Raw genomic sequence first — 24,920 nt, forward strand, 5'->3', positions numbered from 1 at the left:
ATTATGTCTCCTGTGTGTTCACCGTCTGCCCTTGCTCCTAGCATTCACCCCTTTGAGTTCTGGGTTGTTAGAAGTCTGCATGAAGTAAAGTAGTTCCTCTCTCACAGCAGTAGGAGGATGTTTCCAGTAGACTTTATTTGGTCTCCTTCTATTATACCACATATGCCCAATATCCAGTAGAAACTTGGAAATTTCTAAAAACTAGAGATTGCTCTCTACTTTTTTCCAGTGATTATATATACTCTCTATTTTTCCTGTTCTCTTGGTTATTTCAGTTGAATTTTTTGAAAGCAGAAGGCAGTGAAGTTGCATACATTTTTGTCTAGTTCAGTGTAATTTATTTAACCAGTGTGTTCAATTTTAGAAAAACAAGCATGTAACTTTTAAATGTTTTATTTAATTGTTTTTTTAAGAATGAGAGAGGGAGAGAACATGCATGCACAAGAGGTGGGGGCAGAGAGAATCTTAAGCAGGTTCCACTCCTAGCTTGGAGCCTAACGCAGAGCTCTGCCTCATGACCCTTAGATCATGATCTGAGCCAAAAATGAAGTCTTTTTTTTTTTTTTTTTTTTTCAAAGAATTTATTTATTTGACAGGAAGAGACCACAAATAGGCAGAGAGACAGGGATAGAGAGGCAGAAGCAGGTTTCCTGCTGAGCAGAGTCTGATGTGGGGCTTGATCCCAGGACCCTGAGATCATGACCTGAGCTGAAGGCAGAGGCTCAACACACTGAGCCACCCAGGCACCTCCAAAATCAAGTCTTACACTTAACCAGCTGAGCCACCCAGGTATCCCCAGGCATATAAGGATTTTAAGGATAATGTTTAAATACCAAGTAAGACTTAATTCAGATTTATAGAAGGCTTATTTAATTTTGACAGTGGTCTGTCTAAAAGCTAATTCATACTTATTTGCTTTTAGAAAATGGATTCTACACCTTTGTTACCGACGTCTTTAAACATGAATCTGACAATATCACATGTAGAATGTCTTCCCAAGGACATTCTGGTGAAATTTCAAGGCAGAAATCATATCGAATGTGAGTTTGACTACCACATATTACAGAGAGAAATGCAGCATATTCCAAAAGTAAAAAATAATGTGGACATTGATGAATTTTGTTTGGTTGAAGAAAGAGTATCTGGAGAATGGCAGAGAGGAAGAGTCATGGAAAAGAAAAATGAACTCTATACAGTATTCCTCATAGATCATGGAGAAGAACTAAGAGTTGATGGTACACAGGTTGCTTCAGCCTGTGGCAACTTATTTGAGCTACCACCAAGGGTAATAGTTGGTATTTTCGCCAACATACTACCAAATGGGGAAAGATGGCCTCCTAAGGCTTTGAATTATTTCAAGTCATTAGTAGGACTACAAGTGAAAGGTTGTGTACAAGCTGTTTTGCCTCTTCAAACGATTCTTCTTGAAGTGCCAAAAATTATATCCCAGGTTCTTGAATTACAATTAGGCAGACTTATTGATGGGGATTCATTTCGCCTTATTGTGGAAATGTTAAAAGAATTCTCACAGGAAATGCCAGATTTAATAAAACATAAAAGACCTGACTTATCATTAAGTAATAATGATGCTTCACTTGATATTCAACACATTCTGGCCAATTTGCAGCCATCTTTGCCAGTAGGCAGGGTTGAAAGTATAAAGGTGTCCTCTGCATTGAGCCCAAGTAAATTTTATTGTCAACTAATTAAATGGATTCCAGAGTTAGAAAACTTAACAGTGTGTATGACTTTGCATTATGATACTGTCAGTCAAGAAAGTAGTCCCACATGTGATAACTTTGGACTACTTTGTGTTGCCAAAAGGAGAAATGGACAGTGGCATAGAGGAATTCTTCAGCAGCTCTTGCCCAATAATCAAGTGAAAATTTGGTTCATGGATTATGGCAGTAGTGAGGCTATACCCTCAATCCATGTGAAGAAACTTAAACAGGATTTTATTTTAGTACCGTTGTTTTCGTTTCCATGTTCTCTGACCTATTTACACAGTCCAGATAGAGATGCCAGAAAATCTCAACTGACTGTTTTTAAACAAGCTTTGTTAGGACAAATAGTATATGCACACATTGATTGTTTCAATAAGGATGAACATTTGTATTATGTAACACTACAAACTCAGGAGTCTACAATTAATTCTAAGTGTCTGCTGAAGACCGTAGGCACACAAGTACTCTGTCCAGTGTCTGAATCAAAGATCTCTAAGGAGGCTAGTGCTTCTGATGTAAACAGTGTGGTTGACTCTTTTACTGGAAATACAGAACCATCAATAAGCTCTTCAAATAAAAACACTTTGAAAATAAGTTTTCCTATTAAAACTGTAAATATGGAGATAGAGACTGCCTATATAGCTTTTGTAGCCTATGTATTAAACCCATCAAATTTCTGGGTACGCACTAATGAACATCAGAATGAACTTCAAGATCTAATGAAAAATATAAACAAATCTTATGATTCGTGTGAAAATGATGAACTGATTCTAAGAAATCCAGAACCTGGGTTATTTTGTTGTGCTAGATACAGCAGAGACCGACATTTTTATAGAGCTGTCATCACTGAAATTAATGGTTACAAGATTAATGTTTATTTTTTAGATTATGGAAATACTGATTCCATACCATTTTTTGATGTAAAAATTTTGCTTCCAGAGTTTTGTGAGTTGCCTGCCTTAGCTATGTGCTGTTCACTTGCACATATATTTCCTATTGAAGACTTATGGGTGAAGGCAGCAATTGACTATTTTAAAAAAATAGTCTTGAACAAAGCAATTTTGCTTCAAGTTACAGCAAAAAAAGATGACAAGTACATTGTAAATATTCAGAGTATGGAAGCCTCAGAAAATAATGATGTTGTCTCTCTTATGTTACAAGCTGGATATGCAGAATATTGGGAAGTAGAACCAGAATATTGTCCCAAATCTGAAAGTGAATATTCAGTATTAAATTTAGAACCTAAAAGCAAAGTTAAAGTCCTATCTGCCCTTCTTGAAAGAGCCAAACCTAAAAAGTACCATTCAAATAAGCTTAAAGAAAGGACCTTATCTTTGTTAAAATCCCCAGCTGTTAATTTCTCAGATTTAAAAAATCCTTTAACCTTGTCTGTGGGACCGGAGTTGCTACGACCTTATAAAGAATATATGTTTAAACCAGGAACAGTGCTCGAAGTCAAGTGTTCTTCTTATTATGGCCCAGGTGACTTTTCCTGCCAGCTTCAATGTAAGTTAGAGGACCTAAAATTGTTAATGGAACAAATTCAGAATTACTACAGCGTTCATTCTGATCCTTATCAAATTGGGCAGATTGCTTGTGTTGCTAAGTATTCCAAAGATGGGAAGTGGTATAGAGCTGCTATTTTGACTCAAGTATCAAGAAAAGAATTTGACGTGGTATTTGTTGATTATGGTTACCAAGAAAGGGTTTTAGTTAAAGATATTTGTGCCATTAACCCACGTTTCCTTTTTTTAGAAGGCCAAGCCTTCAGATGTAGTCTTAACCATTTAGTTGAACCCATCAGTTGTAAATTCAGTTGGACAAGAGAAGCATGCAGAGACTTTGGGAATTTTATTTCTTCATCTAGAGGATTATTGACTTGTGTCATTTATGCCCTAGTTCTTATATATCCAAACTGTTTATGTAACTTAGTGGATTTACAATCTCCACTTACTAGTGCAAAAGAATTTCTTATTAATCATGGCTCAGCACAGTATAATACATTATCAAGGCCATTTCCATCTTCAGTTAGTCTTTACAGTTACTATTATTCTTCCTTTAACATAAAAATTGGAAGTGAGGAAGAAATATACATTTCTCACATCTATAGTCCTAAAAAGTTTTATTGCCAACTCAGTAGAAATAATAAAGACCTAGAGATGATAGAAACAAAAATCACAGAGATTAGTAACCTCAAAAATTATCCAAAATACGATCCTAGTAAAATGAGACTGTGCCTATCTAAGTATGTAGAAGATGGTCTCTCTTATCGAGCTTTAGCAACGCCAACAGACTCACTAACTGACTTTCTGGTCTATTTTGTAGACTTCGGAAATAAGCAGTTAGTAGAAGAAAGTACATTGAGGGCTATCTCAGATCAGTTTCCAGAGTTGCTGTTTACACCTATGCAAGCTATTAAGTGTTTTTTGTCAGATTTTAGAGATGTAGATATTCCAGTAGAAATCTGTAGCTGGTTTGAAGATAATTTCTTGGGAAAACCATTAAGGGCAATAATATTGACCAGGGAGTCAGATGGCCAGCTTGGTGTAGAATTATATGATGGATGTCAACATATAAATCAGGAAATTAAAATGTTGCTTCATGCTTATGGAAAAAAACTCTGTGACCAAGCACACTCTGTGGAAAAGGGTCCTAAAATAAGTGAGAATAAGCGACTTGCTGTTTCTTTGAAAGGCAAAATAGAAAAAAACTATCACCATAATGTCATAAATAAAACTAAGCTAGTAACATACTCTGAAAGTAAAATAGATCAGTTAACAAATCCGGGAAGTACATATGCCAAGCTTTTGAAACCATCAGTTTGTTATAAAATTGAGCCTGCCTCAAAAAACAAAGTGAGATCTTTGAGTGATGGACTAAAAAATAAAGGTGTAAAAAGTATCTCTGGATTTGATGAAAATGATGTGGGCTGCAAATCAACAAGGGTTATATCGCAGTCTTTTATCCAAGAACTAAACCAAGCAGCTTCTCAAAACCTATCTACTCTTACTAGACCACAGATCAAAGATCTTCCTCAACCCCAGATTTACTTGAATGCGAAAGTTAAAGGATATGTTTCTAATATCAGTAATCCAGCAAGCTTCCATATCCAGCTTGCGGAGAATGAAAATGCAATCCTCAGACTTGCAGATGCTCTAAATGAAAAAAGATTGAATATAGTGAAAGAGAGAAAGTCCACGAAGCCTATGGTGGGAGACCTGGTAGTTGCAGAATACTCTGGTGACCATGCCATTTACAGAGCCGTTATTAAGAAAATTTTGCCAGGAAATTCTTTTGAAGTGGAGTTTATTGACTATGGTAACACTGCGGTAATAAGCACATCCAAAATTTATGAATTTCAGAGGGAATTCTTAACCGTTCCTCAGCTAGGAATCCATTCTTTTCTCAGTGGGGTCAAGTGGCATGAGCCTGATGAAATATGGGACAGTAAAACTGTGGATTATTTCATGTCGAGAGTGAGTAACAAAACCGTTTCTTGTGAATTTCTGAAGCAGCATGAGCAGAAATGGGAGGTCAATATCATCTGTGATGGAACATGTGTCATTAATGAACTAATGAAATGGACAGCCTGTTCAAAACTACAGAAGACTGTACTGCAGCTGCCTACAGCTGTCTCTCAAAAGGTGAGCTCTGGGGAGGAGAACAAAAGGAAAAAAGGAAAGTCAAAGGAGTGCGAAGGTTCTGGGACTCTTCAACCATCTTGCCAACGGCTGGTTAAGATTCCTTTTGAAGAGTTAAGACCTGGACAACTTGAAAAGTCTGAGATACTTTATGTCTCAAAAAGTGGGACATTTTATGTGAAATTATCCAAAAATAAAAAAATATTATCAGATTTAACAGTATTCATCAATAAAGAAGTAAAAAACCCCTCTTTATCGGTGGAAAATATTGAAAAAGGTTTAGAGTGCTTGGCAAAATCTAAAAAAACCTTGAAATGGTATAGATCAGAAGTAGCAAAGAAGTGTGTTGATAAAGTGCTTGTTTTTTTAGTAGATCGTGGTAGGTATGAAATAGTACCTTTAGGGAATATCCGGCTGCTCAGTAAGGAGATTAGAAATATTCCAAGACAAGTTGTGCCTTGTAAGTGGATTTGGTTTGAAAATTTTAGAAACCGGTCATTTGAGTCCATTGTGTCTTTATTTGCTCATTTGGAAATAAGTATTCTTTTCTTGAAATACTTAAACTCTGTGTGGAAAGTCGACATTTTGGTAGATGGCCTGCTACTTCTAGAATACTTAAATACAGTTCATGCTGAAAACAAACTTAAATCTTCAGAAGCTATTTTTAATGTGACTCCTGTGTCGTCCTGTACAATGAGATCATATACTTGGGCCCAACTCCAAAACGGAAAGCGGTATTCAGGTATTGCCACTGCGGTTTGTGATCCATCAGATTTCTGTGTTCAGTTAGAAGATTTCTTTGACACAATGAAATCGCTCTTTGTGCTGCTTTCTGATCTACCAGAAAACTTGCAAACAGTGCCTCAAGAGTGCATAACTCCTGGTGCTAGTTGTTTGTTCAAATACGATTTGGAAGATCAGTGGAATAGAGTAGAAATCTCTGAAGTCTCTAGTCAGTCCCTATTACTTGTGTTGATCGACTATGGATTTTCTGTTTGCATACCTTATTCAGATACAAAAAATCTGAAAGTTGTTCCTGTTGAACTTCTGGATATACCAAGGTTAAGTTATCCTTGTATCTTATATGGTATCTTACCTGCTAAAGAACAACACTGGGATGAAGATGTGAAAAGTTTCTTTCAAAACTTCCTAAGCAAACCAGGCTTAGTTTTTCAGTTTAGGAAGCATAATTTTGAAACAAAACTGAAAGTAGATGTCCTTCATGAGAAAAATAACTTGGCAGATTTGTTAGTTGCATCTGGTCTTGCTGTATATTCTGAAGATTCAGATCCTCTTAATGATGGAGGTACTACTACTGGACCTACTAAAGTCCAATATCAGTTACAGAGTAAGCCTGTTCTCCCACTGTTAGATGAAAATTGTTACAAAAGAGAAAATATAAGTTGTACATGCACTGAGAAACAAAAGCTGAAAGAGAAAACTGTAAAGAGGAAAGAGGTCTGTAAGAACCTCTTAAGGAAAAGCCATATCAGTAAAAGATTATATTCCAAAAACGTAGCTCTGAGGAAGAAGGCTGACTTTGGAAAACATAATCCCCAAAGTACTGCTATGTTTGATACGTGTTCAGCAGCTTCATTTTGGGAACTGCCTAATGGTTTAAAGACCAACACCAACTGCATCGAAAACATTTTTGAAAAAGTACCAACTGAAGAAACACAGGAAAAGAACACAGTGGATTTGAGAATAGCAGTAAAAGCATTGCACGCTAATGAAAAAATAGTATCAGAGGAATACTTAAATGGTAAGTAGCTATTTTAAAAAAGATATCCTTTTTTGTAGATTCCATTTTTGATTCTTTAAAAGCTTATTATATGTCAATTATCCAAATTGAAAATATCATACTGCAAGGAAACTTACTAGAAAATCTGAATAAATGGATAAACTGGGACTGATCACTTAATTATAGAATGGTATGTGACTAGTTCTTTTTTGAATGGTGGTGACCTTTGAGATTGTAATGAAAGTGGAGAGCATTTTTAACCATATATGCATGCACACATACGTGACATTTTTGAAGTTTAAATTTAATTAGCCAGCATATAGTACATCATTAGTCTCCAATGTAGTGTTCAACAACTTATCAATTGCATATAACATGACATTCTACAGATAATTTCAAGGGTTTCACAAAACTAAAGCCCCATAGAGCTCAGGTTAATAAATCTTGCTGTTAGTGAGCTCCTGGGCTCATTCTGAAGATCAAGGCCTCTTATCAGGGGAAATGTATCTTCAGGTTTTTCAAATATGCCTTTAGCATATTGATAATGTAGTTAAACTTATGGAATAAACTGGAACTTATTTCCTCTTAAAATTTTTAGATGTCAAACTGATTCTATAATAAAATTTTAGTATGTTATGGCTAGGGTATTGTCTGATTTTGCTTATGCACATCATATTTCATTTTCTGTGGGGATTAGTTACTGAGGATTTTGTAGCCTCTAAATGTTCCCTGTTTAATGAATCTGTTATTCATGTTATAACTCTATTATAGCATGTTACATTCTTTTAATCAGTGTGGAGAGATTTGTTTTTATTGATATATTTAGAAAGAATATTTGAATTCATATTTAGGTGTTCTATAGTGAATTGATAAATGCTTTAAAGTTGGCTCTCTTTTTTGAGTATTTTGTATTGGATTAGCAGTTATGGTAGAGTGCTTACTATGTTATGTATTAAAATTTTTGTACATATTACCTCATTTAAAGCTTACCAAACTGTGAAGTAAGTTGATTTTTTATGTTTGAATGGAGTCAGATAACTAGTACCCATTTCTTTGCCTGAATTCTAAATCACTTTAGAGAGGGACAAGGAGAGAAACAACTGGCGAGCAAAATATCAATATTGTTTTCTTTTTAATAAATGTGGTAAGTGTGGGTTTGTATCAATGGTAAAATGGGCTTACCAACACTGAATCAATAATTTAGACTTATCTGCACAGGCACAGAGGAGAACTTATCTATATGGAGGAGTCTACCCATGTAAAAACTATGGCTTGAGGCACTTCTCTCCAAAAAGGGAGGGAGAAGGAACAGGCTAAACTAATATAGGAATTGGTCCTTCTAAGTGGACCAATCAGATTGGTCCCACTCCTGGTGTAAGTAAGGGAGGAAACAAACCAGAGGAGAGTTAGGCTAGGAGAGTGCCTCAACTGTGAATACTTCTACATGGAAGGCTACCTCAGGAATGGGAAGAATGACCCCCCTGGATTATCAGCATTTTATGGAGGAGGCTCAGGAAAAATAAATTTTCCTTTGGATATAAAGACAGAATCTCAGCTCCTTATTTACTAGCAACTGTGTCCCCAACTCCAAAAAGTTTTTTGTTAATCATACTGCCTTTTGCAAAAAAGTGATATCATTTGAGGAATTTCAATAAGCTTTTGTCCCTCAGCCCATGCATCTTAGTGCTTACATAATTTCTTTTACTACTTCACATGTGTATGCTTCTACCTCCATGTTTTTCTTATCAAATTTTCTAAGACTCCACTGTGAGCCCCTATCTCCATCCACCTCCTGTATGCCTAGCACACAGTGAATCAGTGAGTGAGTTAAGTGGAAGTAGCTGTTACAAAAGTAGTCCAAACGTCAAATTACAGTTGTCTAAAAAATAGAACCTGAAGTTTCATTTAGGGGAAAATCGTAACTTTGAGACAAATAGAAGAAACATGGTTATGTGGACTAAGAACTTACTAATGCACTTGCTATTCTCCATTTTAAAACAAAATGAGAAAACGTCAGATGGTCTCATCGCCTTGAGTACTGTCCATGCTCCTAACATCTGTTACTACTCGTCCAAAGGCCTCACTGTAGGAGTCACTGCTGTTTACTGTCTGCTCTGAGTCTGGGGCAAAATAATCTTTTTTTTTTCTTCTGGGTTAAAGTTACCAATATTTGATACTACCTTGCCTGTTGAAGAATCTAGAAAAGTGGATCTAATGGTTGTACTTTTTCACTCAAGGCTTTGCACTGACATTAAGAAAGGAAGCTTTAAAAAAAAACTCTGATGCCTGGGCCTCGCTGTTAGAGAGATTTTTTAAATTGGTCATGCTGTGGTCTCACTATCAGGATTTTAAAGCTCCCCAGGTGATTCTAATGTATAGCCAAGGTCAAGAACCCCTATTCCGAAGAAGACTGTGGACAACTTCCTGAATTATTTTTGTGAGAGAAAACACTAATTCTGGACTCTGAAAACTCATAGAATCTATCCTTCCGGTGTTTGGAGTCCAAACTATACACCATGAGTCACAGTAATTCTGTACTAAACTTAGAGTGTCATTGAGTTAGAAATGGCCTTGAAGTATAATCCATTTATTTTGTCCTGGTATTGTTTTAATTATAGAAGTTTCTGCCACTTACATTTAGAAAATGGGCTTAACTTTCCCATAGTTTCAGCCTACTGTAACATATCAATATTAAAATAGTCAACTAATTGTTTTTATTTGCAGACTTTTTTCAAAATAAGTTATTAGTCCATTTCTGGGATGTTCTTGCTGTCGTTGCTTGCTCACTTGCTTTTTTCCTGGATGTCCTTGAATAGATAATTATGGAAATCAGAGAATGTAATAACCCTTTTAAAAAACGCAAAAATGTCTAGTTACTCTCTGGTAATGAGGCAGTGTTTGATGCTGATATGTGCTACTTTCCTACAGTTGTTTATTTAACTGGAGGACACCTTTGAAAGAAGTCTGGAATGGCAGCCCAGTTTTGAGGAGAGAATTGTCTGACCTTTTACATTTGAGATGGTATAGCTAGATATCTAAAGGGGAATGGCTGACAGGCATATAGACTGAATTCTGAAAATACAAGATTTGTAAGTGATACATACTTAAGAATCACTTACATTGGATCTAGCATGGTATTTAAAAGTATGGGCAGTGAGACACCCTCCTTGAGTTTGCATTCGTGGTTCATTCCTTAACTGTGAAACTGGAGGTAGGCTTTTTAACATATCTTTCTTCAGTTAGTTTCTTCATCTGTAATACACAGCTAATAATGAATGCCACTTGCTGCTTGTGAGGGCTATGTAAGTTAAAACATGTAAAGTCTGTTAGTATCTGGTATAAAATACATGCTCACTAATTTTAGAAATAGCCATCTTAATAGAGCTACAATTGTTTTTCAAATCTTTTGTGAAATAGTAACTTGAAAAAGTGCTGATGCTTCTCTGCGTGAAATTGCAATATTTAGGACAGTGTGTATGTATATATGAATATGCATATTTGCAGTATAGTGGCTTGATTAATGGTTAGATCTGTTTGGAAGATAGGATTTCTGATTGAGAGAATTATAGTTCTTAATAAAGATTAGAATAAGCTATATGTATTTTTTCCAAAATGGATATATATTAGTAATAAAATATTTTTATTTATATGTATAATTATGTATATATATGAGTATGTAATTTATATGCCATATTTCATTTGTTCTTTGCCTTTTTAAATTGTGACTTTAGAAATTAGTTAAAAATTCTGTTTATAGTAGGAATTTTCAAAATAGTCTTGACTATTAATGAAATGCTTAATGAAATACTTGGAAAAATCCTTTATGAAATACTAATTATTCTCTTTTGCTTGTTTTTCAGTGCAGGGAGATGAAAGCTCAGATCCTTTATGCATCAGTTTGGCAACAAATAATATGTAGGATACCCAGTAATTACTGTTTTGTTTTAGATGCTCCAAATATATAATAAAAGTGGTAAGCATATGACAATTTCTAATATTTAAAGTATCTGAAAGGCATCTAGATTGTTTAGCTTATTTTCCCAGCAGACAGTGATTAGAATGTTACAGAAATCTTAAGTGACCAGGAATTAGGATGACTTGTTTTCAGAAAGGTTATTTAGGAAATGGGGTTCACTCCTAAAGCATTTTAAATACTTGATAAACCATTCTTTGCTTATATTTTCAGTCATTAGCTATTTCACCATTATTTACATCTTTCAGGTGTCTTTCCTGACTAAAGCCTTTGTTTCTGTCATCACTTTTAGAGTCTTCATTGCAGTCCTGGATAATCTATAGTTAACCCTACACAACCATATTCCCAGGAGAATATAGGTGCTTATAGTAGAATATGGAAGAGAAGTCCAACTTCATCCCATTCTTCCTCTTCTTTAGCTCACGCAATGAGATTTTTCTTTCACTTTATTTGGCAGTTGTATCTATTTTTTTTTTTAAAGATTTTATTTATTTATCAGAGAGAGAGGGGGAGAGAGCGAGCACAGGCAGACAGAATGGCAGGCAGAGGCAGAGGGAGAAGCAGGCTCCCTGCTGAGCAAGGAGCCCGATGTGGGACTCGATCCCAGGACGCTGGGATCATGACCTGAGCCGAAGGCAGCTGCTTAACCAACTGAGCCACCCAGGCGTCCCAGTTGTATCTGTTTTTAATTTGGCTTTATATTTTTGGTGGTTTGTTATAGATTCTTGTGATCTTCAAGAACACTACTGTTTAGTTGGTGGGAGGGTGGGGGTAGGGAGATATCTTGCCAGTGCAGTTACCTATGAATTAGAATTTGTTACAAGTAAATATTTACTGTGCAAATTCAGAGTATTTTGTTGTAAAGATTGAACCATAAAATCATACAATTGCACTTAAAGTCAATGTATGCCAAATCGTTTTGAAGAACTAGGGATTTGGTGATTTAGAGAATATTTGAGAAAACTTAGGAATATTTTAAGCTACTTGGGGACAAATTTATCATTGGTACATATATATTAGTGTATTGATATTGTAATTTTTTTTTTGAGGTTAGGAAGTAATTTCCAGAATAGGAATGGGAGTTTAAATCTGATATCTTGAAGTTTATTCAAGGCAGGGAGACTCTATATTTTTACATTACAAATTAATCTGTGGTATGTGATTTTAGAGCAAGTAATTTATAATCTTTATAATCTAATTTCTTGGAATCCTTTGGTGTTACTTTCCCCTAAACCTCACCAGATCTTAGAGATTATTTTGTACAATTTAAAAAAGGGCTTTTATTGGAAAAATAATTTGCTTCAACTTCTGTAACTATTGTATCACTGGGCTGCTTTTGTTGTTTGGTTTTGATACCATAAAATATGATAAAGGTAGTGATTTGGTTAATTAGATGAATTTGAATGCCAAAATAAGATAAAGTAGTAATGGATGTTTTGGTACCAGTTTTATCAGGAAGAGCCTCATATCCCTTCAGTTTTTCAGATTTAACTTCATGTATGTCTTCAGGTATAGTATTTTACGTTTGTCTATTTCAAAAATTCACAAATTTATTGTAGCATTTAAAATTACGTTTTTTATAATTCGGTAATTCCTACTTGATTTTTTTTTTAACTTCAACAGAAGCCCAATATAGAAAGTAGTTGAAGGTAACATTAAAATTAAGTTTCCTTTAAGATATAAATGATGAATTTAAAGTGGTTTTCTTTTTATACTTGAAGGCACGTTTCCCACCCCATTAGCTAGTTTAATATACTGTAAAATTACAACATGGAGGATGAATTAGTAATTCAGAGTACTTTCAGATAAAAACAAAATAGCGTATTCATCTTAGGATTTATGTTTTCGTAAGATTAAGTTTTACTGTATTTCACAGATAAGTCAATATTAAGGGCATTTTTCCTAGTCTAAAACATGTGTATTAGTTTGTTAGTAGAATCTTGTTTTATGTTAGCAACAGACTGTTGGTTCAAAATTTGGGAAGCAATATCACATTTAAGTTTTTAGCTGAAAATATTTCAAATTGATGATTGTTTAGCTTTACTTTTTAAAATAACTTATTTTGCTTTATTCGTATAAATTAAAAATATTTTGAACTCTCATAAAATGGTTTATGAGAATGGAAAAAGTATTCCTTAGGAATGGATTTTTTAAAAATATTCACATATGCATTATTCAAAACTATATTGATATAGAATAAAAACATTCATAAAAAAAGACAAATTTATTCATTTGTCTTTTCCTGGCATGATCACTTTGGTTCTAAATTCTTCTATATAAGATGCTGAGTTGGTTAAATTTATGTCTGATTTTTAAAAAATTTAAAAATCTGTATTAATATAACTCTCTGACTTGTTTATGAGTATTTAACTCTAATATCACTTAAAGAGTCTTACAGTTGTGTACACCTAAGGGAAATTATTTTTGTTTTGTAATGGGGTATTTTGTGTAAAAAATATTTCAAATTAAAATATTTAAAGTCTGAATGTGTCTGTATGAATGTGTTTTAAAAGGGTACTATAGCATTAACAGAATCCTACCTTGTGCATATTGTGATGAAAAATTGAATTCACTTTAACATTTCCTGTGACCAAAGTCTTTACTCAGACACTTAGTACATTTTTTTCTCTTTAAAAGTACTTCTCAAAAGTTTTTATTTTTTTCATGTTTCATTTTTAAAGGAATGTTGGATATTTAAGTTAGATCTTTTTACTTGGCCTATACCTTTTTGTGTTTTTTTTTTCTTCAAATTTTTATTAAATTCCAGTTAGTTAACTTATAGTGAAGTATTGGTTTCAGGAGTAGTCTTTAGTGACTGATCACTTATGTATAAATGCCAGTGCTCATCACAAGTGTCCTCCTTAATACTCATCACTCATTTAACCCCCACCCCCTCCTCACCTTTTTTCCCCCCATTTCTCATTTTCATGTGTTTTGTTTTGTTCCTCATATGAGTGAAATCATATGGTGTTTGTCTTTCTCAGACTTAATTTGCTTAGCAATACATTCTGGCTTCATCCATGTTTTTGCAAATAACAAGATTTCATTCTTTTTGATGGCTGAGTAAGAGTCCATTACACAGGGGCACCTGGGTCGTTCAGTGGGTTAAAACCTCTGCCTTCGGCTCAGATCATGACCCCAGGGTCCTGGGATCGAGCCCCACATCGGACTCTCTGCTTAGCAGGGAGCCTACTTCCTCCTCTCTTTCTGTCTCTCTCTCTCTCTCTCTGCCTGCCTCTCTGCCTACTTGTGATCTCTGTCAAATAAATAAATAAAATCTTAAAGTCCATTTTACACACACACACACACACACACACACAACCACCTCTTTATCCATCTTTATTCATCAATTAATGGACATTTGGGCTCTCTCCATAGTTTGACTATTGTTAATAATGTTGCTATAAACACTGGGGTGCAGGTACCCCTTCAAATCTGTAATTTTGTTTCCTTTGGGTAAATACCTAGTAGTATAATTGGTGGGTTATAGGGTAGTTCTATTTTTAACTTGTTGAGGAACCTCTATACTGTTTTCCAGAGTGGCTGCAACAGTTTGCATTCCCACCAACTGGGTTAGAGGGTTGCTCTTTCTCTGCATCCTTGTCAACATCTGTTTTCTGTGTTAATTTAACTATCCTGACAGGTGTGAGGTGGTATATCATTGTGGTTTTGATTTGTATTTCCCTAATGATTGATGATGAGCATTGTTTCATGTGTCTGTTAGCCATCTGAAAGTCTTATCTGATCTGTCCCTTGCAAATAAATGTCTTCTCCCATTTTGTTGGTTGCCTTTTAATTTTGCTGTTTCCTTCACTGTACAGAAGTTTTTATCTTAAGTCCCTATAGTTCTTTTGTTTTTGTTTCCTTTGCTTCTGGCGACATGTCTAGTAAGAATTTGCTGCGGCTAATGTCAAAGATTGCTGACTATGTTCTTTTAGGATTTTGATGGTTTCCTCTTGCATTTAGGTCTTTCATCCATTTTGAATTTTTGTGTATAGTGTAAGAAAGTGGTCCAGTTTCATTCTGTGTGCTGCTGTCCAGTTTTCCCAACACCATTTGAAGAGATTGTAATACCTCAGAGCAATGGACAGATCATCTGAGCAGAAAATCCAATAAGGAAAGACTGGTTTTGAATAACACATTGAACTAAATGGACTTAACAGATATACTCAGAACATTTCATCCTAAAGTACCAGAATACAGATTCTTTTTGTGTGCACATGGAACATTTTCCAGAATTGATCACATACTGAGTCACATATCAGATCTCAACAAACTACAAAAAGATGGAGATCGTACCATGCATATTTTCAGACCACAAAGCTATGAAACTTGAAGTCAACCACAAGAAAAAATTTGGAAAGATCACAAATACATGGAGGTCAGAGAACATCCTACTAAAAAAATGAATGGGTTAATTACGAGATCAAAGAAATTAAAAATGAATGGAACAAATGAAAAGGAAACACAGCAGTTCAGAACTTTGGGACTTGCAGCAAAGGCGGTCCTAAGAGGAAAGTATATAGCAATATAGGCCTATCTCAGGAAGCAAGAAAGTCTCAAATATACAACCTAACCTTACATCTAAAGGAGCTAAGAAAGGAACAGTAAATTAAAGCCAGCAGAAGAGAAATAATAAAGGTTAAAACAGAAATAAATGATATAGAAACCAAAAACAGTAAAATCAATGAAACTAGGAGCTGATTCTTTGAAAGAATAAAATTGATAAGCCCCTAGCCAGACTTCTCAAAAAGAGAAAGGACCCAAATAAAATAATGAAAGAGGAGAGATCACAACCAACATCACAAATATAAACAATTAGAATATTATGAAAAATTATATGCCAACAAATTGAGCAATCTGGAAAAATGGATAAATTCCTAGAAACCTATAAACTACCAAAATTGAAAGAGAAAATCTGAAAAGACCCATAGCCAGCAAAGAAATTGAATGAGTAATCAAAAACCTTCCAACAAAAGTCCATGGCTGGACGACTTTCCAGGGGAATTCTACCAAACATTTAAAGAAGAGTTAATGCCTGTTCTTTCCAAACTGTTCTAAGAAATAGAAATGGAATGAAAACTTCCAAAACTCATTATATGAGTTGAGCATTACCTTGATTTTTTTATTTGGCTGGTAGTTTGGATGTAATTTTCAACATTTCAGAGGTTTCCAACAACATTTTTTTTTTTCTACACTTCTATAATTTTTCTTAGGCTATATTAGGATAGCCATAGTAAATTTAAGATTCTAATAACTATTCCCCTTTGGCTAGGATACATTAAATTTTTTAAAAAATTAATTTGACAGAGAGCGAGAAAGGGAACACAAGCAAGGGGAGTGGGAGAGGGAGAAGCAGTCTTTCCGCTGAGCAGGGAACCCAGTGTGGGGCTCAGTCCCTAGACCCCTGGGATCATGATCTGAGCCGAAGGTAGATGCTTAATGACTGAGCCACCCAGGTGCCCCAGGATACATTAAAATCTTAGCATGAACTCAATGTAATAGTTTTAATGTATTTTCTTAGTTTACTCATAATTTTTTATTAATCATGGAATAATCAGTTGACTAAAGTTATTTTATCATAATGCTTTTCCATAACATTTCTGTCTTGATGTTCTTGAACATAGATATCTCTGAATGTCATCTGAGTACTAAATCATCATCTTTATAATCCAGTCACAGTTTCTTATATGGTGGATTCATTCATCAAACATTTTGGAAATCTTTGTATTCAATATAGGAGTTAGAAAAATGAGTCAAATTGTGGTTCTTAAGATATTCACAGTGGTGGGAACAAGGTAATTATAAGTGGTACATGGCATGTAATAAGGGTGTATAATAGGGGCTTTAGGACCACAGAGGACAGTGAGCCTAACTTCCCTGGGATTGAGGAACCAGTTGAAAAAGACTTAAAAAAAAAAAAAAAATGCGACTTCTGAGCCTGATTCTTGATAGATGTGTGGTATAATTTGTCAGGGAATTTAGGCAAACCTACAAGGAAGGAAATTACAGACCACATAGTACAGCCAAGCAAAACTGACTCAGTACAAACCAGTTTTGATTGCCAAGGCCCAAGGGGAGTTGGGGATAGGAAGAGACTGCTTATGGCCATGGAATTTCTCTTTGGGGCTCTGAAAATGTTCTGAAACTAAATGGTGATAGTGGTTTGTGCAACTGCGTTAATATACTACAATCCATTGATCTGTATACTTGAAAAATGAATTTTATGCCAAGTGAATATTTCAGTGAAGATTCTTAAAAATTGCATGTATGGAGCTTATATATATAGCTTATGAATTCAATAAGCTATTCTTGAAGACTAGAGAAGAATGGAGAAGTGTAATGAAATTCTGATATCTAGTTTGTAAGGATCTCAAAATTAAAGGGAATAAAAATCTCAAACCTCAAGGTTCAAAGAATAGATGAAAAGGAGAGCCCTAGGAAGGGGGAAAGTAACATCCTTAGCCAAGATCATTCTGTGCATGTCATTATTAGCTATTGGTGTGTAATTCATTTTTAAACCTTTTTAAAAGTATAGACATAAAAGTATAAAAAACATATCTGTAGCTAGAGGCTTTATTTCTGGTTGAACCACCCATGTAACTGCTACTCAGTTCAAAATGGAACATTACCAAAACTCCAGAAGCTCTTTTCCCATTCTCACAAATACTTATACCCTCCTCCAATGGATCTACTATCTTGACTTTCGTGGTACTATCTTCCTTTCTGGGTCTTTAAAAATAGTTTTACCACCTAATTTTGCCAACAACCAAGAAAAAATGTGTTATTTTTAAATGATTCTTCATGGAACTGATAGTAAGTTTTTAATACTGGTTTCTTTTTGCACAGTTTTAAAATACAGGATTTATCCATTTTTGTGTGTGTATGTAGTTGTGGTTCATTCATTTCTGAATGCTTTATCAAACATCTGTTTATTCATCCCACCCTTGAAAACTGGAAAAATGTCATCAATTGTAAAAAAAAAAATGATCTGAATACTGTGAATTTCAAAAATATATATGTGCATTTCTGTTGGATATGTGCTGGGCTCTATTGCTAGAATTGAGTCATTGGCTGTTCACTAGTGTGGCAGAGAATAGAGGAGCTAGGATACCTACTGGGTGAATAAGTCCTTTTACCTGGTTGCTGAGTGTATTTTTGTGTATATGCGTTTTCCAAATGCATATGATTAGCCTTGGCATGAATCACCAAGATTCACATGGCCATTACTACTGGCTAATCCAAATTCCTCTTCTACAGGCTTTCTTATCTTTGTTTTGCAGATTTGTTCCTTTTGAGCCCCAACCAACCAACCAACTTATATATATGATTTTTGAGTGTTAAAACACTGTTGCATTTCTGGGATGCCCCATTTAGGCATGTTATGTACTCTTTCTAATGTCTTGCTAGACTTGGTGCTAGCATTTTTTTTTTCATTTTTTTTTAAATTAATTTTTTATTTTTTATAAACATTTTTAAAGGAATTTTGTTTGAGGGATACTGGTCTATGGTTTTGTTCCAGATGTCTTCTCTGGACTTGGTATTAGGGTAATAGAATGAGTTGGGAAATTTCTCCTCTGAGAAATCTTTTTTTTTTTTTTTTAAAGATTTTTATTTATTTATTTGATAGAGAGAGATCACATGTAGGCAGAGAGGCAGGCAGAGAGAGAGAGAGGGAAGCAGGCTCCCCGCTAAGTAGAGAGCCCAATGTGGGGCTCGATCCCAGGACCATGAGATCATGACCTGAGCGGAAGGCAGAGGCTTAAACCACTGAGCCACCCAGGTGCCCCTCTGAGAAATCTTATGGAGGTTTGTATTTCTGACTCATCTTCAGAGAAATTTCGGTTTTTCCCATTTTTCCATTTCATTACTTCTGCTATGACTTTTATTTCCTTTTACTCTGTACTTTATTTCCTTCTTCTAGCTTCTTGAGGTGAACTATTTTAGATCTTTCTTTTTTGCAATGGAAGTGCTTAATGTTATAAACTGTTAAGCATTCTTCACTGGCATCCCATATATTTTGAAATGTTCTCATTTAGTTTATTTTAATATCCTTTTAGCTAACTTGGATCTGATAACAATAAATTTTCTCAGCTTTTGTTTTTTTTGTGTGAATATCTTTTGTCATTACTTTAAAACTAACTTCAGACATGTTTTTGTATCCTATGATAAACTTGGAGTGTACAGCTCTGTGTTTGGCAGTTGTAACAAGTTGAGTGACTATCTCCATAAATAATTTTTGCAATATCTTATTATTCAGTATCATTCCTGCAATTCAGTATGCATTCCTTCTGGGTACTTAATGCATTTTGAATTTACTTTTCTGCATGGTGTAAGAAAATGATCCAGTTACATTCTTTTGCATATAGCTCTTCAGTTTCCCAACACCATTTGTTGAAAAGACCATCTTTATCCCACTGCATATTCTTGCTGCCTTTATTATAGATTAATTGGCTATTTAAGCATAGGTCTATTTATGGGATCTCTATACTGCTTCATTGTTTTGTGTGTCTATTTTTGTGTCAGTACCATATTGTTCTGATTACTATAGTTTCATAGTATATGTTGAAATCTGGGATTATGATATCTCCAGCTTTGTAGTTCTTTCCAAAGCTTTCTTTGGCTATTTGGGTTCTTTTGTAGTCCCATACAAATTTTAGGATCATTTTTTCCAATAGATATTTTGATAGGGATTACTGTAAATCTGTAGATTGCTTTAGGTAGTATGGACATTTTAACCATTTTGGCTCTTCGAATCCATAACCATGGAACATATGTCCATTTATTCGTGTCCTCCTCAATTACTTTCATCAGCATTTTATGGTTCTTATAGGTATTTCACCTCCTTGGTTTATTTCTAGGTATTATTTTTGGTGCAGTTATAAATGGGGTTATTTCCCTGTTCTCCTTTATTATTAGTGTATAGAAATTCAATAGATTTCGGTATTAGTTTTGTATCCTGTGACATGACTTAATTCACTTATTCTAGTTTTTTTTCCTAGAGTCTTTAGGTTTTTAAAATACATATTATCATATAATCTGCAAATAGTAAAAGTTTTACTTCTTTGTTACCGGCTTGGATGCCTTCTATTTCTCTTGTCTGATTGTTGTAATGAGGACTTTTAGTATTGTGTTGAAATAAAAGTGGTGACAGTGGACATCCTTGTCTTTTTCCAGATCTTAGAGGAAAAGTTCCCGTGTTTTCACCATTGAATATGATGCTAGCTGTGCATTTTTCAAATGAGGCCTTTATTATGTTGAGGTGTGTTCTTTTTTTTAAATTAGCCAACATATAGTACATCATTAGTTCCAGATGTACTGTTCAATTCTTAATCAGTTGCATATAACACCCAGTGCTTATCACATCACCCAATTATCCCATCCCCCCACCTGTCTTCCCTCCAGCAACCCTGTTTCCTTCTACTTTGTTGACGATTTTTATCAGAGTGGAAGATGTACATTATCAAATGCTTTTTTTTGAACCTTTTGAAATGTTTGTTTTCTTGTTAATATATTTTATCATGTTGATTGATTTATATATATTGGACTGCCCTTGCACCCCTGGAATAAATACCAGTTGATTGTGGTGAGTAATTTTTTTTAAATGTATTTTTGGATTTGGTTTGTTAATATTTTGTTGAGGATTTTTGTATCTGTTTATCAGAGATGCTGGCCTGTAGTTGTTGTTGTGGTGTGTGTGTGTGTGTGTGTGTTTGTTTTGTAGTGTCTTTGTCTGGTTTTGGTATCAGGGTAATGCTGCCCTAATAGAAATGAATGGATACTATTCTTTAAATCATTTGAATGTTTGGTAGAATTTACTTGTGAAGTCATCTGGTCCTGGATTTTGTTGGGAGATTTTTTTTGACTATTGATTCTATTTCATTTCTAGTAACTGGTTTGTTCAGATTTACTATTTATTACTAATTCAGTTTGGGAAGATTATGCTTCTAAGAGTCCATTTCTTCTCAGTTGGTATAATATTATTTTGTATTTCTTTGGTGTAGATAGTTATTTCTCCATTTCTGATTTTGAGTCCTTCGTTTTCCCTTCAGTCTGGCTAAAGAATTATCAATTTTGTTTATATTCTCAAAGGACCAGTTCTTGGTTCTTTATCCATTTTTATTCTTGCCATCCTAGTGGATGTGAAAAGTTATCTTTTGGTTTTAATTTGCATTTAATTAATGATATTGAGAATGTCTTCATGTGCTTATTAGCCATTTGTATATCTTTGAATAAGTTTTCAAAAATTTTCACCATTAAAATTTTTTTTATCTCTATTGTGGAGTAGTAATGTGTATTCTGGATACAAGGCCTTATCCTGTATAGGTTTACAAGTATTTTATGTCATTTTTGAGAGTTGTCTGCTTGGCTTTGATGTCCATTTGAAGGACAGATATTTTTAATATTGATGGAGTCCAGTGATATCCATATTTTTGTTTCTTTTACATTTTCTTTTGGTGTCTTACATAAGAAATTACTACCTACTTCAAGATGATGAATGCTTATAAAAGTTTTTTCCAAAGTTTTAGAATCCTAGTTCTTATTTAGGTATTTGATCTATTTTAAGTTAATTTTCATATGGAATGAGGTGGGACCTAACTTCATTTTTATTTATTTATTTTTTTTCAGGTGGATTTCCAGTTTTTACATCACCATTTATCTAAAAAGACTCATTGTCCACTGAGTTGTTGTGGAAACTTTGTCAAAATCACTTGACCCAAATGATTTATTTGTGGACTCTTAATTATCTTCCATTGATGAATAGGATTAGCCTTTTGCCTGTACTTCACCATTTTGATTACTATAGCTTTGGAATATTTTTGAAATCAATGTGAAAATTCTCATTTTTTTTTTCCAAAATGGTTTTGGGTCTGTTACATTTCCATAAGAATGTGGCGGGGGTCACCTTTTAAATTTCTGCAAAAAAGCCTGCTAGATTTTATGGCAGTTGGTTGAATCTGTAGATTAATTTGGTAAGAGTTGCTATTTTAACAACACTGAATTTTCCAATCCATGAACGGGAATGATCTGTTTGTTGATCTTTAATTTCCCTCCTCCATGTTTGTAATTTTTAATGTACAGGTCTTGAAGAACTTATTCTATTTATAAATATTTTCATTCTTTGTTGCTATTATGAAAGATATTTATTTCATTCTCTAATTGATTTTTCCATCTATTGGAATTAGAATACAGTTGATTTTTTGAAGTTTGACCTTGTGTTTTGTAACCTTTCTGTACTTATCCATTCATTATAATTTGTATATGTGTTTCTTTGGATTTGCTGCATGCAGAATATACTATGCAAAAAAATTTAAGTCTTCCCTTTATTAGGATCCTGGTTTTTTTTTTTTTCCTTGCCAAATTGCAGTATTTAGAATCTCCAATATAACGGAAAGAAATGGTGGGAGCAAGTATCCATGTCTTGTTGCCTGTATTAGGGGAAAGGCCTGTCTTATACCTAAGTATGATGTTTGTGGTTGTGTGTTAACATTTAAACAGGTTGGAATTTTTTTCTAGTCTAAATTTGAGAGTTCATCATTAATGGATGCCTACTTTAATTCTCTTGGTTATGTATCACTTTTACCGGTTTCTTTCCCTATTTTTTTATTACATAGAAGACAATGTAGATATATGTTATAGTTATTTTGGGTTATAGTTCCTTTTTAAGATTATAAATTTTTGTTCTGGTAGGTGTTTAAGTTACAGATGGATCACTTGGCTTTTACTCATCTAGTATAAGGGAAGATGTATTTTTAATTTTGTTTTCATGCTTTAATCTTGATCTTTCTGTAGATCACTTTTCTGGAGTCTCAGCTAAGAGTCCAGCTTGTTTTCCAGGGTGCTTATATTCTGGTTTGGCCTAAACTGCAAATTCTCTCAAGCACCCTGTTATGTCTGGAAACTCCTCCCAGGTTTCAACCTCTTACCACAGCTACACTAACTATAAAGAGTCTTGCCCTATAAATTTGCAACTTAGAAGTTGGCTAAGGATGAGTGGAATTAATATGCAAGCTTTTGGTGTTCATTCTCTGTGGATCTAACTGTGACACCTAAATCCCAGCTGCCTTGGATCTTGATTTCTGCATCCTTAATCCAGTAAAACTACTGTTCTGTGCTTGGTCTCCCTTCCTGTGCTGTGGTTCAGGAATCTGGATGAATATAGGGATTTTTCCATGTATATCTCCTTTCTTAAGGATTACAGCCTTTCATGAGTGCTGTCCAGTGCTTTCAAAAGTTCTATATATTCACTAGGTTTTATGTCCTGTTGCTTGTTAATAGGACAACTTTAATATCCATCTCATAGCCAAGACAAGAATTCCCTAGTGTTTCATTAACTTACACCATTGAGTAAGGAAGAACTTGGAAGTCATACAATCACTTGGATTTGGGGCATATTCTCTGACCTCTTTGTTTTAATTTCTACTCTTCCTCCATTATAAGCTGGATCAAGCACTGCAGCCACTATATATAACTCTTCTTTACTTATTTGTTCAGTTGATGAGGAACCCAAGTGGCTTTTTCCCCATGTTACCTTTTTTTTTTTTTTAAAGATTTTATTTATTTATTTGACAGAGATCACAAGTAGGCAGAGAGACAGGTAGAGAGAGAGGGGTAAGTAGGCTCCCCGCTGAGCAGAGAGCCCGACTCAATCTGGGGATCTCATGACCCTGAGATCATGACCTGAGCTGAAGGCAGAGGCTTAACCCACTGAGCCACCCAGGAGACCATGAGAAGATAGCAAAAACGCATGTGTTGGGGCACCTGGGTGGCTCAGTGAGTTAAGCCTCTTCCTTTGGCTCAGGTCATGATCTCGGGGTCCTGGGAAAGAGCCCCACATTGGGCTCTCTGCTCCGCAGGGAGCCTCCTCCCCTGGCCCCTGCCTGCCTCTCTGCATACTTGTGATCTCTTTCTGTCAAATAAATAAAATCTTTAAAAAAAAATGCATGTGTTGAAAGCATTATTTCTCCCTCCTGTCATTATGCATATTGCCAGTAGCACTTTGGTATTCGTTTATTTCTTGATAAACTGGGATAGAGGATTTTAGTTTTCATAAATGGCTACAACACCATCAGTATTTTATCCTGTTCCTTTTTTAAGGTGTGCTGCTTGACTTGTATGATTAGGTTGTACAAGGTTGTGTACCTCTAACTTGTTCATTAAAATAGTCCTGTTTAATTTTGAGTTGCCATGCAAGTAGTCCAGTGACCTTGAAGGTTGCCATGCTCTAGGAAACTCAAGCTACATGGAAAAGTTCCGTTTGGGGTCTTTTCTTGATAGTTCCGGTGTATTACCACTTGCATATCCCTATTTAAGGTCCAGACATTATGGAACAGATTTAAGCCAACCTGCTGTGTTTTGTTTCAATTTCTGCCTCATAGAATCTGTGATGTAATATTATTTTATCCCTGGGTTTTAGGAAGAAGTTGTTGTATAGAAATAATAACTGGACTTGTTAATTTTAGCTCTTCTGACTGGTGTAAAGTGGTATATCACTGTGGTTTTGATTTGTATTTCCCTGATGATGAGTGACATTTAGCACTTTTTCATGTGTCTATTGGCCATTTGATGTCTTCTTTGTAGAAATGTCTGTTCATGTCTTCTACCCATTTATTGATCTGTACCCCTGAAGCAAATAATACATTATATGTTAATAAAAAAAGAAATAATAACTGAAACAAAATTTGGTACCAGATATGAGATGCTGTTATAACTTTTGGACTGAATCATGGGCAGAAACTGGAAGGTCCTTGAGAGGAAACCTGACAGGCCTCAAGGAGGCTGTCAGTGAAGGCCTTAAGCTAAGGAAAATGTTGAAAGCTGGAAGAAAGAAGACTGGAGAT

At 34.8% G+C, this 24,920-nt stretch overlaps 1 protein-coding gene across 2 annotated transcripts in view; it reads left to right on the forward strand.

Moving 5' to 3' along the window:
- Positions 1–24,920, forward strand: part of TDRD15 (tudor domain containing 15) — a 117,135-nt gene that overhangs the window by 10,001 nt on the left and 82,214 nt on the right. For both annotated transcript variants that reach the window (XM_082745617.1, XM_082745616.1), the window contains exons 2-3: positions 923–7,127; positions 10,967–11,079. In XM_082745617.1, coding sequence (XP_082601743.1) covers positions 926–7,127; positions 10,967–11,025 — 6,261 coding nt within the window. In that variant the 5' untranslated portion in view covers positions 923–925 and the 3' untranslated portion in view covers positions 11,026–11,079. The remainder of the gene's footprint in view (positions 1–922; positions 7,128–10,966; positions 11,080–24,920) is intronic.

Source organism: Mustela nivalis, assembly GCF_964662115.1.
Source record: "Mustela nivalis genome assembly, chromosome: 8".
NCBI lineage: Eukaryota > Metazoa > Chordata > Mammalia > Carnivora > Mustelidae > Mustela > Mustela nivalis.